Below are 14254 nucleotides of genomic sequence, written 5' to 3' on the forward strand. Positions count from 1 at the left end.
AACCACTAGACCCCACTCCCCTCCCAGAGCTGGGGAGAGAACCCAAGAGTCCTGGCTCCCAGCCCCCCCCGCTCTAACCACTAGACCCCACTCCCCTCCCAGAGCTGGGGAGAGAACTCAAGAGTCCTGGCTTCCAGCACCCCCCCACCACCACTAAACCCCATTTTCATGTCAACTGAGGTGGTACTTGCTCTGTTCAGTTCTGAGCAGGACAATCCCCCCCACCAGCCCCACCCGGGGAATGAGATGCTCCATTAGATGGGCCCATGCGCTGGGGAGAGTGGCTGGCTCAGGGGAGTGGGAAGGGGGCCCAGGGCCTGGCCCCTCGAGGGGGCACCAGTTCCCAGGGCAGGGGGCTGGGGGGGCTCAGGGGCCCCTGCCATCTGGGTCCAGCCTCTCAATCTAGGTCAGGTCAGTTCAGCCCCAGGTCTCCCCTCGGTCCCACTCCCGGGCCTGGCATAAGGCGGGGAGAGAGGAGGGATGAGGGAGTGGGGAGTGAAAGAATGGGGGTGGGAGAGAGAGAGAAGGTGAAAGGGGGAGGCAGAGAGATGACCAGGGCAGAGCCGGGCAGGGCAGGAGGATGGGTAGAGCTGGGCAGGGCAGAGGGATGGGCAGGGGGATGGGTAGAGCTGGGCAGGGCAGAGGGATGGGCAGGGGGGTGGGCAGAGCCGGGCAGGGCAGAGGGATGGGCAGGGGGGTGGGCAGAGCCAGGCAGGGGGATGGGCAGGGGGTGGGCAGAGCTGGGCAGAGCAGAGGGATGGGCAGAGCCGGGGATGGAGGGAAGGTGCCAGCCAGCGGAGGGACGAATGCACTGCCTGTAGCCCTGCCCCCCCCAGCCAGTCCTCTCGACCCCCCCCCACCTGGCAGCTCCCAGCTGTTCCCAGCGCAGCCGGGAGACGGGGACGACCGGGGCGAGCCAGGGCTGAGCCTGTCCCAGCCAGGGGACCCCGACCTGCCTCCCCCTGGGGGCCACCGGAGCCAGCTGGCAATGCAGCTGGGGGCTGGGGAGAGAACCCAGGAGTCCGGGAAGCCTGTGTCCAGGTGAGTTGTGAAACGGGAGTCGGGGGGGTCAGGGGTGGGGCTCTAGGGAGATGTCAGGGATCGATCTGGGAGAGGGGCTGGGGGGCTGGGGGGTCCATCTTGGGAGATGTCGTGGGGGGGTTGATCCAAGAAAGATGTGGAGGGAGTTGGGGGTTGTTTTGGGGAGGTGCCAGTGAGGTTTATCTGAGGTAGCTTTTGGGGGGGTCAGTCCAGGGGAGATGGGAGTGATATGACATGGGGGAGTTGGGGGAATGATCTGGGGAGATGTTGGGGGCCAGGGGTTCAGAGGATTGGTCCGGGGGAGACATTGGGGGTTTTGGGATTCAGGGGCTCAGTCTGGGGGAGACCCTAGGAGTCTGGGGGTTCAGGGAGTTGATCTGGGCAAGATGTTGAGGGGTTCAGGGGGTCGATCTGGGGAGACATGGGGGCTCAGGGGGTTGATTGGGGTAAGAAGTTGAGGGTCTGGGTGTTCAGGGTGTTGATCTGGGGGAGATTTTGGATGGCTCAGGGGGTCAATCTGGGTAAGAAGTTGCGGGTCTGGGCACTCAGGGATTTGATCTGGGAAGATGGCGGCTCAGGGGGTCGATCCAGGGGAAACGTTGGGTGTCTGGGGATTGAACCGGGGGAGATGTTTGGGAGCTCAGGGGTCAAATTGGGGGAGATGTTTGGGGACTCAGAGGGTCGATCCAGGGGAGATGTTGGGAGTCTGGGGGTCAAACCAGGGGAGATGTTTGTGGGCTCAGGGGTTGAACCGGGGGAGATGTTGGGGGCTCAGGGGGTTGACCAAGGGGAGACATTGGGCATCTGGGGGTTGAACCGGGGGAGATTTTGGGGGTTCAGAGGCTCGATCCTGGGGAGATGTTGGGGGCTCAGGGAGTTGATCTGGGGGAGATGTTGGGGGCTCAGGGGATCAGACCAGGGAGATGGGGGCTCAGGGGATTGATCTGGGGGAGATGTTGGGGACTCAGGGGGTCAATCTGGGGGAGATGTTTGGGGGCTCAGGGGGTCGACACGGGAGATGTTGGGGGTCTGGGTGTTCCGAGTCTGCAGGGCCACAAGCCTGGTTCACATGGTGTATTATGGGGTGGGGGAGGTGCCAACTTCCCTCAGGTGCATTGGGGGGGGCAAGATTCTGGTTTCTCCTGGTGCATTATGGGAGCTCCAGGCATCCCCCACAGCTCACTCTGCTCACTAAACCCTGGCACAGAGCCCCCTCGGCTCAGCCCCTGCCTCCCGGACACCCCATCTGAGGCTGCTGGGGGTACAGGGCCTTTGCTCTGCCCCACCCCGGGAGTGGGAGGCAGCCTCACCCTCAGGGTGTCGGGGGGGGGGAAGGGGCTGTTGAAAAGGTACAGGCATGGGGGAAGGGGTGGGAAAGAATGAAGGGGGTGGACAGATCAATGGACGGATGGACAGTGGGATGGGGAGATGGGGAGAAACTCACCCCACAGCCACCAGGCATGTCAGCGGGGAGGGATGGAGGGGTGCATGGGGGGATGGTGGGTGTGAGGATGGATGCAGGGATGGATGGGCTGTCTGGTGATGGATGGATGGGGTGTCTGGCAATGGATGGATGGATGGGGTGTCTGGCGATGGATGGATGAATGGACAGGTAGTGGGATGGACGAATGGATGGATGGATGGGGTGTCTGGCAATGGATGGATGGATGGGGTGTCTGGCAATGGACAGGTAGTGGGATGGATGGATGGATGGATGGGGTGTCTGGCAATGAATGGATGGATGGATGGATGGGGTGTCTGGTGATGGATGGATGGGGTATCTGGTGATGGATCGATGGATGGACAGACGGATGGATGGGGTGTCTGGTGATGGATGGATGGATGGGGTGTCTGGCGATGGATGGATGGAGGGAGGGATGGATGGAGTGTCTGGTGATGGATGGAGGGATGGGGTGTCTGGTGATGGATCGATGGATGGACGGGGTGTCTGGTGATGGATCGATGGATGGACAGACGGATGGATGGGGTGTCTGGTGATGGATGGATGGATGGATGGGTGGGTAGTGGGATGGATGGGTGGGCGGAGGGACAGATGGTGGGTGTGAGGATTGATAGCTGCACTCCAGGCCAGCCCGGCTGCCCCTCCTCACAGCCTCTATCTCTCCAGGGCCATGGCAGGGAGGGTCTCGTTCTGGCCAGTGGTCGGGGGCAAACTGGGGGCAGTGCTGGCCATGGGCCGGGGGACCAGGAACAACAAGGTGCCCCAGGGACGGTGCCCCAGTGAACCAGCCCCTGGCCCCCGGGGCCCATCCATCCTGCAGCTTGCCCCATTTCCCCACCCCATTTCCCCCTCCAGGCCGTGAAGCGCTCGGGGCCAGCCCAGCCATGGGGCAGCCCTGGCCCCCCGTGCTGCTGCTGCTGTGGGGCTGTGGGGCTGTGGCTCAGCAAGGCACTCAGCCCTTCTCCATCCGGATCGAGGGGGACGTGACACTGGGGGGCCTGTTCCCGGTGCACGCTCGGGGCCTGGCTGGGGTGCCATGCGGTGAGGTGAAGAAGGAGAAGGGGATCCACCGCATGGAAGCCATGCTCTACGCCCTGGACCAGATCAACGCCGACCCCCAGCTGCTCCCCAACCTCACCTTGGGCGCCCGCATCCTGGACACCTGCTCCCGGGACACCTACGCCCTGGAGCAGTCGCTGACCTTTGTCCAGGCCCTGATCCAGAAGGACACGTCGGACGTGCGCTGTGCTGATGGCCGGCCCCCCCTCCTCACCCGGCCAGAGCGGGTCGTGGCCGTGGTCGGTGCCTCCGCCAGCTCCGTCTCCATCATGGTGGCCAATGTCCTGCGGCTCTTTGCCGTGAGTGGCTGGGGTGGGGAGCTGAGGGCGGGGGATCTCCTGGATGTGGGGAGATGGATAAAATCAGACTAATATCCCAGATGCACCCCCGTTGCAATGGTTCTCCCCTTGCTCTGGGAGAGGAGTGGGGTCTAGTGGTTAGAGCAGGGGGCTGGGAGCCAGGACTCCTGGGTTCTACCCCAGCTCTGGGAGGGGAGTGGGGTCTGGTGGTTAGAGCAGGGGGGCTGGGAGCCAGGACTCCTTGGTTCTACCCCAGCTCTGGGAGGGGAGTGGGGATCTAGTGGTTAGAGCAGGGGGCTGGAAGCCAGGACTCCTGAGTTCTACCCCAGCTCTGGGAGGGGAGTGGGGTCTGGTGGTTAGAGCAGGGGGGCTGGGAGCCAGGACTCCTGGGTTCTCTGCCGGCTCTGGGAGGGGAGTGGGGATCTAGTGGTTAGAGCAGGGGGCTGGAAGCCAGGACTCCTGGGTTCTACCCCAGCTCTACCACCAATCTCCTTCCACCCTGGCTAACGGGTCTCCGCTGATGAGTCCGGAAGCTCCTGGGTGCAGGGATTTTCTGGGCAACCCCTGGGTCTGTGCAGAGGCCGGGTGCCCCTTGTCAATCTCCTGCCCTTCTGCCCCCCAGATCCCCCAGATCAGCTACGCCTCCACCGCCCCCGAGCTCAGCGACAACAATCGCTACGACTACTTCTCCCGGGTGGTGCCGCCCGACTCGTACCAGGCCCAGGCCATGCTGGACGTGGTGAAGGCGCTGGGCTGGAACTACGTCTCCACGCTGGCCTCCGAGGGCAACTACGGCGAAAGTGGGGTGGAGGCCTTCGTCCAGATCTCCCGCGAGGCTGGTGAGCAGCTGTGGGTCAGGAGAGAGGGGCACTGGCAGAGCTGGGGGGGCAGGGCCGGGCTAGCAGGGGCTGCGGGTTGGGAGTGAGGGGCACCGGCAAGGCTCGGGGTTGAAGGATCGGGCTAGCGGGGGGGGCAGGTCAGGAGTGAGGGGCACCGCTCCCCATGACGGGGGCTCCCTGTGGCCCCCCGCAGGCGGCGTCTGCATCGCTCAGTCCATGAAGATCCCGCGGGAGCCCAGGGCAGGCGAGTTCGACAAGCTGATCAAGCGGCTGATGGAGACGCCCAACGCCCGCGGCATCATCATCTTCGCCAACGAGGACGACATCAAGTGAGTGTGGGGCTCCCCGCCCCCGGCCCAGCCCCCTGGGAATTCAGGACTCACTCACTCACTGTCGCCCCCTGCAGGCGGGTGCTGGAGGCCGCACGTCGTGCCAGCCTGACAGGGCATTTCCTGTGGGTCGGCTCGGACAGCTGGGGCTCCAAGATCTCGCCCATCCTGCGGCAGGAGGAAGTGGCCGAAGGAGCCGTCACCATCCTGCCCAAGCGGGCGTCCATCGATGGTAACAGGGACCCCCCCCACTGCGCCCCCCGCTGCCCACAGCACTGCTCCCTCCAGTCCCCCCACTGACCCCCCCGCTGCCCGCAGCACTGCTCCTTCCAGTCCCCCCACTGACCCCCCCGCTGCCCACAGCACTGCACCCTCCAGTCCCTCCACTGAACCACCTGCTGCCCGCAGCACTGCACCCTCCAGTCCCTCCACTGAACCACCTGCTGCCTGCAGCACTGCTCCCTCCAGTCCCTCCACTGAACCACCTGCTGCCTGCAGCACTGCTCCCTCCAGTCCCCCCACTGACCCCCCCGCTGCCCACAGCACTGCACCCTCCAGTCCCCCCACTGACCCCCCCGCTGCCTGCAGCACTGCTCCCTCCAGTCCCCCCACTGACCCCCTCACTGCCTGCAGCACTGCTCCTTCCAGTCCCCCCACTGGGCCCCCCGCTGCCCGCAGCACTGCTCCCTCCAGTCCCCCCACTGACCCCCTCACTGCCTGCAGCACTGCTCCTTCCAGTCCCCCCACTGACCCCCTCGCTGCCCGCAGCACTGCTCCCTCCAGTCCCTCCACTGAACCCCACGCTGCCCACAGCACTGCTCCCTCCAGTCCCTCCACTGAACCCCCCGCTGCCCGCAGCACTGCTCCCTCCAGTCCCTCCACTGAACCACCTGCTGCCTGCAACACTGCACCCTCCAGTCCCCCACTGAACCCCCCGCTGCCCGCAGCACTGCACCCTCCAGTCCCCCACTGAACCCCCCGCTGCCCACAGCACTGCACCCTCCAGTCCCTCCACTGAACCACCTGCTGCCTGCAGCACTGCACCCTCCAGTCCCTCCACTGAACCACCTGCTGCCCACAGCACTGCTCCCTCCAGTCCCCCCACTGACCCCCCCGCTGCCCGCAGCACTGCTCCCTCCAGTCCCTCCACTGATCCCCTCGCTGCCTGCAGCACTGCACCCTCCAGTCCCCCCACTGACCCCCCCGCTGCCCGCAGCACTGCTCCTTCCAGTCCCCCCACTGACCCCCTCGCTGCCCGCAGCACTGCTCCCTCCAGTCCCCCCACTGACCCCCCCGCTGCCCACAGCACTGCACCCTCCAGTCCCTCCACTGAACCACCTGCTGCCTGCAGCACTGCACCCTCCAGTCCCTCCACTGAACCACCTGCTGCCCGCAGCACTGCTCCCTCCAGTCCCCCCACTGAACCCCCCGCTGCCCACAGCACTGCTCCCTCCAGTCCCCCCACTGACCCCCTCGCTGCCCGCAGCACTGCTCCCTCCAGTCCCCCCACTGACCCCCTCGCTGCCTGCAGCACTGCTCCCTCCAGTCCCCCCACTGCCCACAGCACTGCTCCCTCCACTGAACCCCCCACTGAACCCCCCGCTGCCCACAGCACTGCTCCCTCCAGTCCCACCACTGAACCCCCCACTGCCCACAGCACTGCTCCCCCCAGTCCCCCCACTGAACCCCCCACTGCCCACAGCACTGCTCCCCCCAGTCCCCCCACTGAACCCCCCACTGCCCACAGCACTGCTCCCTCCAGTCCCCCCACTGCCCACAGCACTGCTCCCTCCACTGAACCCCCCACTGCCCGCAGCACTGCTCCCTCCAGTCCCCCCACTGAACCCCCCACTGCCCGCAGCACTGCTCCCTCCAGTCCCCCCACTGAACCCCCCGCTGCCCGCAGCACTGCTCCCTCCAGTCCCCCCACTGAACCCCCCGCTGCCCGCAGCACTGCTCCCTCCAGTCGCCCCACTGAACCCCCCGCTGCCCGCAGCGGTGCTCCCTCCAGTCCCCCCACTGAACCCCCCGCTGCCCACAGCACTGCTCCCCCCAGTCCCCCCACTGAACCCCCACTGCCCACAGCACTGCTCCCTCCAGTCCCCCCACTGCCCACAGCACTGCTCCCTCCACTGAACCCCCCACTGCCCACAGCACTGCTCCCCCCAGTCCCCCCACTGAACCCCCCACTGCCCGCAGCACTGCTCCCTCCAGTCCCCCCACTGAACCCCCCGCTGCCCGCAGCACTGCTCCCTCCAGTCCCCCCACTGAACCCCCCGCTGCCCACAGCACTGCTCCCCCCAGTCCCCCCACTGAACCCCCCACTGCCCACAGCACTGCTCCCTCCAGTCCCCCCACTGCCCACAGCACTGCTCCCTCCACTGAACCCCCCACTGCCCACAGCACTGCTCCCCCCAGTCCCCCCACTGAACCCCCCACTGCCCGCAGCACTGCTCCCTCCAGTCCCCCCACTGAACCCCCTGCTGCCCGCAGCACTGCTCCCTCCAGTCCCCCCACTGCCCACAGCACTGCTCCCTCCACTGAACCCCCCACTGCCCACAGCACTGCTCCCTCCACTGAACCCCCCACTGCCCGCAGCACTGCTCCCTCCAGTCGCCCCACTGAACCCCCACTGCCCGCAGCACTGCTCCCTCCAGTCGCTCCACTGAACCCCCCACTGCCCACAGCACTGCTCCCTCCAGTCGCCCCACTGAACCCCCCACTGCCCGCAGCACTGCTCCCTCCAGTCCCCCCCACTGAACCCCCCACTGCCCACAGCACTGCTCCCTCCAGTCCCCCCACTGAACCCCCGGCTGTCCACAGCACTGCTCCCTCCACTGAACCCCCCACTGCCCACAGCACTGCTCCCTCCACTGAACCCCCCACTGAACCCCCCGCTGCCCACAGCACTGCTCCCCCCAGTCCCCCCACTGAACCCCCCGCTGCCCACAGCACTGCTCCCCCAGTCCCCCCCTGCCCTCAGCACTGCTCCCTCCAGTCCCCCCACTGAACCCCCCACTGCCCGCAGCACTGCTCCCTCCAGTCCCCCCACTGAACCCCCCGCTGCCCGCAGCACTGCTCCCTCCAGTCCCCCCACTGCCCACAGCACTGCTCCCTCCACTGAACCCCCCACTGAACCCCCCGCTGCCCACAGCACTGCTCCCCCCAGTCCCCCCACTGAACCCCCCGCTGCCCACAGCACTGCTCCCCCCAGTCCCCCCACTGCCCGCAGCACTGCTCCCTCCAGTCCCCCCACTGAACCCCCCGCTGCCCGCAGCACTGCTCCCTCCAGTCCCCCCACTGCCCACAGCACTGCTCCCTCCACTGAACCCCCCACTGCCCGCAGCACTGCTCCCTCCAGTCGCCCCACTGAACCCCCCACTGCCCGCAGCACTGCTCCCTCCAGTCGCCCCACTGACCCCCCCCGCTGCCCGCAGCACTGCTCCCTCCAGTCCCCCACTGAACCCCCCACTGCCCACAGCACTGCTCCCTCCAGTCGCCCCACTGACCCCCCCGCTGCCTGCAGCACTGCTCCCCCATCGCCCCACTGAACCCCTCGCTGCCCGCAGCACTGCTCCCCTGTCGCCCCACTGAACCCCACGCTGCCCACAGCACTGCTCCCTCCAGTCCCCCCACTGCCCGCAGCACTGCTCCCTCCAGTCCCCCCACAGACCCTGCACTCCCCGCCCCCCAGCCTGGCCCTGCCTACCAGGGGAGAGCGCCCCTTGCCCAGCCTCTGCCCCACGGCGCCCCCCACTGACCCCCCGGTATCCCCACGCAGGCTTTGATCAGTATTTCACCTCGCGCTCCCTGGAGAACAATCGCCGCAATATTTGGTTCGCCGAGTTCTGGGAGGACGATTTTAAATGTAAACTCACCCGCCCGGGAGCGCAGCCGGAGGAGGCCACTCGGAAATGCACCGGTACCAGGGGGCTGGGCCTGGGGGGCTGATCTCTCAGGGATGGACGGGGTTGGGGTTTGGGGGCGGCCAATCCCCCGGGGGGGAGAGGAGACACTGACCCCCTGGTCCCCCCCTCCAGCTAATCCCCCACATGGGATGTTATCAGTCAGTTCTTAGGGGAGTCCAGGGGGTTGGGTGGGCTGAGAGCTGATCTCACCACGGTGGGTGGACGCTGCCCGGACACCCCAAATCTCAGCTATCTGCCCGCTGAGAATGATATGGGGATCGGGGTCGGCGCCCCCTAGAGGGGACAGGCCACTGCCCCATTCCCCACCCCCCAAGCCAGCCACTCCCTGCTGTGGGGCTGGATGGCAGCCGGCGCCCCCGAGAGGGGACAGGCCCCTGCCTCATTCCCCACCCCCCAAGCCTATCTCTGCCAGGCGAGGGGCCAGGCCCCTGCCCCGCCCCCTGAGCCCGTCTCTGCCAGGTGAGGGGCCAGGCCCCCGCCCCCTGAGCCCGTCTCTGCCAGGTGAGGGGCCAGGACCCTGCCCCAGCCCCTGAACCCGTCTCTGCCAGGCGAGGGGCCAGGCCCCCGCCCCATCCCCTGAGCCCGTCTCTGCCAGGCGAGGGGCCAGGCCCCCGCCCCAGCCCCTGAACCCGTCTCTGCCAGGCGAGGGGCCAGGCCCCCGCCCCAGCCCCTGAACCCGTCTCTGCCAGGCGAGGGGCCAGGCCCCCGCCCCATCCCCTGAGCCCGTCTCTGCCAGGCGAGGGGCCAGGCCCCCGCCCCATCCCCTGAGCCCGTCTCTGCCAGGCGAGGGGCCAAGCCCCCGCCCCATCTCCTGAGCCCGTCTCTGCCAGGCGAGGGGCCAGGCCCCCACCCCATCCCCTGAGCCCGTCTCTGCCAGGCGAGGGGCCAGGCCTCCGCCCCATCCCCTGAGCCCGTCTCTGCCAGGCGAGGGGCCAGGCTCCCGCCCCATCCCCTGAGCCCGTCTCTGCCAGGTGAGGGGCCAGGCCTCCGCCCCATCCCCTGAGCCCGTCTCTGCCAGGCGAGGGGCCAGGCCTCCGCCCCCTGAGCCCGTCTCTGCCAGGTGAGGGGCCAGACCCCCGCCCCGCCCCCTGAGCCCGTCTCTGCCAGGCCCCCGCCCCCTGAGCCCGTCTCTGCCAGGTGAGGGGCCAGGCCCTCGCCCCGCCCCTGAGCCCGTCTCTGCCAGGCCCCCGCCCCGCCCCCTGAGCCCGTCTCTGCCAGGTGAGGGGCCAGGCCCCCGCCCTCCAAGCCTGTCTCTGCCAGACGAGGGGCCAGGCCCCCGTCCCGCCCCGCCCCCTCGGCCCGTCTCTGCCAGGCCCCCGCCCCAGCCCCTGAGCCCGTCTCTGCCAGGTGAGGAGCGCATCGGGCGGGACTCCACCTACGAGCAGGAGGGGAAGGTGCAGTTTGTGATCGACGCCGTCTATGCCATGGCCCACGCCCTGCACAACATGCACCTGGACCTGTGCCCTGGCGCCCCCGGGCTCTGCGAGCGCATGGACCCCATGGACGGGCGCACCCTGCTGCACTACATCCGTGGGGTCACCTTCAACGGTGCGGGCTGCGGGGCGGCAGGGAGGGGCACAGGTGGGGGGGTCAGGGCTGGCTGTGGGGAAGCAGAGAGGGGCACCAGCAGGGGGGTCAGGGATGGCTGCGGGGCAAGAGGGAGGGGCACAGGTTGGGGGGTCAGGGGTGGCTGTGGGGTGGCAGGGCGGGGCACAGGTGGGGGGTCAGGGCTAGCTGCAGGGCAGCAGGGAGGGCACAGACGGGGGGTCAGGACTGGCTGCAGGGTGGCAGGGAGGGGCACCAGTGGGGGGGTCAGGGATGGCTGTGGGGCAGCAGAGAGGGGCACCAGCGGGGGGGTCAGGGCTGGCTGCGGGGCAAGAGGGAGGGGCACAGGTTGGGGGGTCAGGGGTGGCTGTGGGGTGGCAGGGCGGGGCACAGGTGGGGGGGTCAGGGCTAGCTGCAGGGCAGCAGGGAGGCACAGACAGGGGGGGTCAGGACTGGCTGCGGGGTGGCAGGGAGGGGCACTGGTGGGGGGGAGCCCAGGGCTATGCTAGCAGGGGGCTGTGGGGCGGGAGTGAGGGGCACTGGCTGAGCTGCATCCAGCCCCCCTTGTTCACACCCCGCAGGCAGTGCCGGGACCCCTGTCATGTTCAATGAGAACGGAGATGCCCCCGGGCGCTACGACATCTTCCAGTACCAGCTCACCAACACCACAGTGCCTGGGTACAAAGCCATTGGGCAATGGACTGAATACCTGCGCCTGAACGTGAGTGCGAGGGGACGCCACGTGTTCCCCAGCCGCCCCGCCCCAGAGGTGGCTGCATCCCATCCCTGGGCAAGCCGTCCCTCTGTGGCGCTATGTGTGACTATTCCTCTGCGGCCCTGCCCCAGAGTTGGCTGCATGTCAGCAGCAGGGGAGTCATCCCAGTGCAATTTTATGTGCGGCTGTTCCCCAGCTGACCCACCCCAGAACTGGCTGCATCTGAGCCCTGGGCAAGTAGTCCCTATGCAGCGTTACGTGCTGCAATACCCCAACTGCCCTGCTGCAGAGGTGGCTGCATTTCAGTCTTGGGCATAGCATGCCTATGAGGCATTATGTGCAGCTGTTTCCCAGCTGCCCCACCCCAGAGGCAGCTGCATCTCAGCAGCAGGCAAGCCATCCCTGTGTGTCATTAAGTGCGACTGTTCCCTAGCGTCCCCCACCTCCCAGGAGGTGGCTGCATCTCAGCCTCAGGCAAGGCCTCCCCAGGTAGCATTACGTGTGGCCGTTCCCCAGCCCCCCGTCCCCAGAGCCAGCTGCCTGCCCGCACTCTCCCTTGGCAGATCGAGGAGATGCAGTGGTCCGGGGGCCAGCAGGACATCCCCTCGTCCGTCTGCAGCCTGCCCTGCGGGCCGGGCGAGCGGAAGAAGATGGTGAAGGGTGTGCCCTGCTGCTGGCACTGCGAGCTCTGCGACGGGTACCAGTACCAGCTGGACGAGTTCACCTGCGAGACCTGCCCCTTCGACATGCGCCCCAGCCCCAACCGCACAGCCTGCCGGCCCACGCCCATCGTCAAGCTGGAGTGGAGCTCGCCCTGGGCCGTGCTGCCCGTCTGCCTGGCCATGGCCGGCATCCTGAGCACCACCTTCGTGGTGGTCACCTTCGTGCGCCACAACAACACGCCCATCGTCCGGGCCTCGGGGCGGGAGCTGAGTTACGTGCTGCTGACGGGCATCTTCCTCATCTACGCCATCACCTTCCTGATGATCGCCGAGCCGGGCGTGGTGGTGTGCGCCGCCCGGCGCCTCTTCCTGGGGCTGGGCATGGCCCTCAGCTACTCAGCCCTGCTCACCAAGACCAACCGCATCTACCGCATCTTCGAACAGGGCAAGAAGGCGGTGACGCCGCCCCGGTTTATCAGCCCCACCTCGCAGCTGGCCATCACCTTCAGCCTGAGCGCCGTGCAGCTGGTGGGGACGCTGGCCTGGCTGGGGGCCCTGCCACCCCACAGCGTCATTGACTACGAGGAGCAGCGGGTGCCCAACCCCGAGGCGGCCCGGGGGGTGCTCAAGTGCGACATGTCCGACCTGTCGCTCATCTGCTGCCTGGGCTACAGCCTGCTGCTCATGGTCACCTGCACCGTCTACGCCATCAAGGCCCGCGGTGTCCCCGAGACCTTCAACGAGGCCAAGCCCATCGGCTTCACCATGTACACCACCTGCATCGTCTGGCTGGCCTTCGTGCCCATCTTCTTTGGCACCGCCCAGTCCGCCGAGAAGGTGCACGGGCCTGGCGGGGAGCCTGGGGGCTGCAGGACCCAGCAGGCCGGGGAGCCCAGGGGCTGGAGATGGAGAGAGGGAGGGGAGGGGACCCAGGAGTCCGGGAGAGCGAGGGGCTGGAGTTGGAGAGAGAGAGGGGAGGGGACCCAGGAGTCCGGGATGATGAGGGCCTGGAAAGGAGCCCATGGGTGAGGCTTTGAGAAAGAATGAAAAAAAAAGGTCAAGTGTGAAAGAAAGGAGGGAGGGAGGGATCAAGAGATAGGAACCCAGGCGTCCTGGCTCCTAGCCCCTCCTGCTCTAACCCACCAGACGCCACTCCCCTCCCAGAGCCGGGGACAGAACCCAGGCGTCCTGGCTCCCAGCCCCCCTGCTCTAACCCACCAGACGCCACTCCCCTCCCAGAGCCAGGGACAGAACCCAGGCGTCCTGGCTCCCAGCCCCCCCGCTCTAACCACCAGCCCCCACTTCCCTCCCAGAGCCGGGGACAGAACCCAGGTGCCCTGGCTCCAGGCGCCCCTGCTGGAGGGGACGAGCCCTGAACGCTCCGATCTCTGCCCCCCTGCAGATCTATATCCAGACGACGACGCTGACGGTGTCCATGAGCCTCAGTGCCTCAGTTTCCCTGGGGATGCTCTACGTGCCCAAGGTCTACGTCATCATCTTCCACCCTGAGCAGAATGTGGCCAAGCGCAAGCGCAGCTTCAAGGCGGCGGCCACAACCATCAGCGCCTCTACCCGCCTCTCGCAGAAGGGCAGCGAGCACCAGAACGGGGCTGATGCGGCCCCGGCGGGCAAATAGCAGGTAGGTGGGTATCGCCTCCCGCCCACGCGGCCACAGCCAGGGAGAACTAAGAAGTCCTGGCTCCCAGCCCCGCCCCCCCGCTCTAAGCACTAGACCTCACTCCCCTCCCAGAGCCGGGGGAGAACACAGGAGTCCTGGCTCCCAGCCTCCCCTGCTCTAACCACTAGACCCCCTTTGTGCAGCATCTGTGGCCCCCAGAGGAGTGGTCAGTCATGCTGCTTGTGCAATGGGTGCAGGGAGGCTAAGGCCAGGGCATGCTGAGCGTGCAATGAGCCCGCCCTGGCTCCAGCCAGCCGCACGGCCAGGCCTCGGGGCGTGTGAGGGGGCTGGCTGGGGCACCTGGACCTCATCCATTGTGAGCCAAGCGTGCAAAGGCTCAGATGAGCAAACATGGGTCATGAGGCTTGTGCAATAAATGTGCAAAGGTGGACTGTATCACAGGCACAAAAATGGAGTGTGACCTAATGGTAAGAGTGAGGGGGCTGGGAGCCAGGACGCCTGGGTTCTCTCCCCAGTTTTGTCTCCCTCCCCACCCCCACCAGGTGGACTCTCGCCTGTCCCCCCCCCCCCACACACACAGCAAACCTGTCCCCTACACTTCCCCTCCAAGGGCTGGGGAGAGAACCCAGGAGTCCTGGCTCCTGCCAGCCCCCCCTCCACTTTAATCACTAGACTGCACTCCCCTCCCACAACCGAGAAGTGAACCCAGGTGTCCGGGTGCTGGCTGGCTGCCTA

General features: G+C 67.2%; 1 protein-coding gene across 1 annotated transcript; it reads left to right on the forward strand.

The window, feature by feature from the left end:
• The first annotated feature begins 3387 nt into the window (after positions 1-3387).
• Positions 3388-13516, forward strand: GRM6 (glutamate metabotropic receptor 6). Its single transcript, XM_030547189.1, has 9 exons — positions 3388-3861; positions 4484-4700; positions 4894-5029; positions 5107-5261; positions 8811-8951; positions 10306-10506; positions 11085-11224; positions 11782-12717; positions 13283-13516. The coding sequence occupies exons 1-9, from the start codon at positions 3388-3390 to the stop codon at positions 13514-13516; spliced, it is 2634 nt and encodes an 877-aa protein (XP_030403049.1).
• The last annotated feature ends 738 nt before the right edge of the window (positions 13517-14254 follow it).

The sequence above is a fragment of the Gopherus evgoodei genome, unplaced genomic scaffold, assembly GCF_007399415.2.
Source record: "Gopherus evgoodei ecotype Sinaloan lineage unplaced genomic scaffold, rGopEvg1_v1.p scaffold_57_arrow_ctg1, whole genome shotgun sequence".
Classification (NCBI taxonomy): domain Eukaryota; kingdom Metazoa; phylum Chordata; order Testudines; family Testudinidae; genus Gopherus; species Gopherus evgoodei.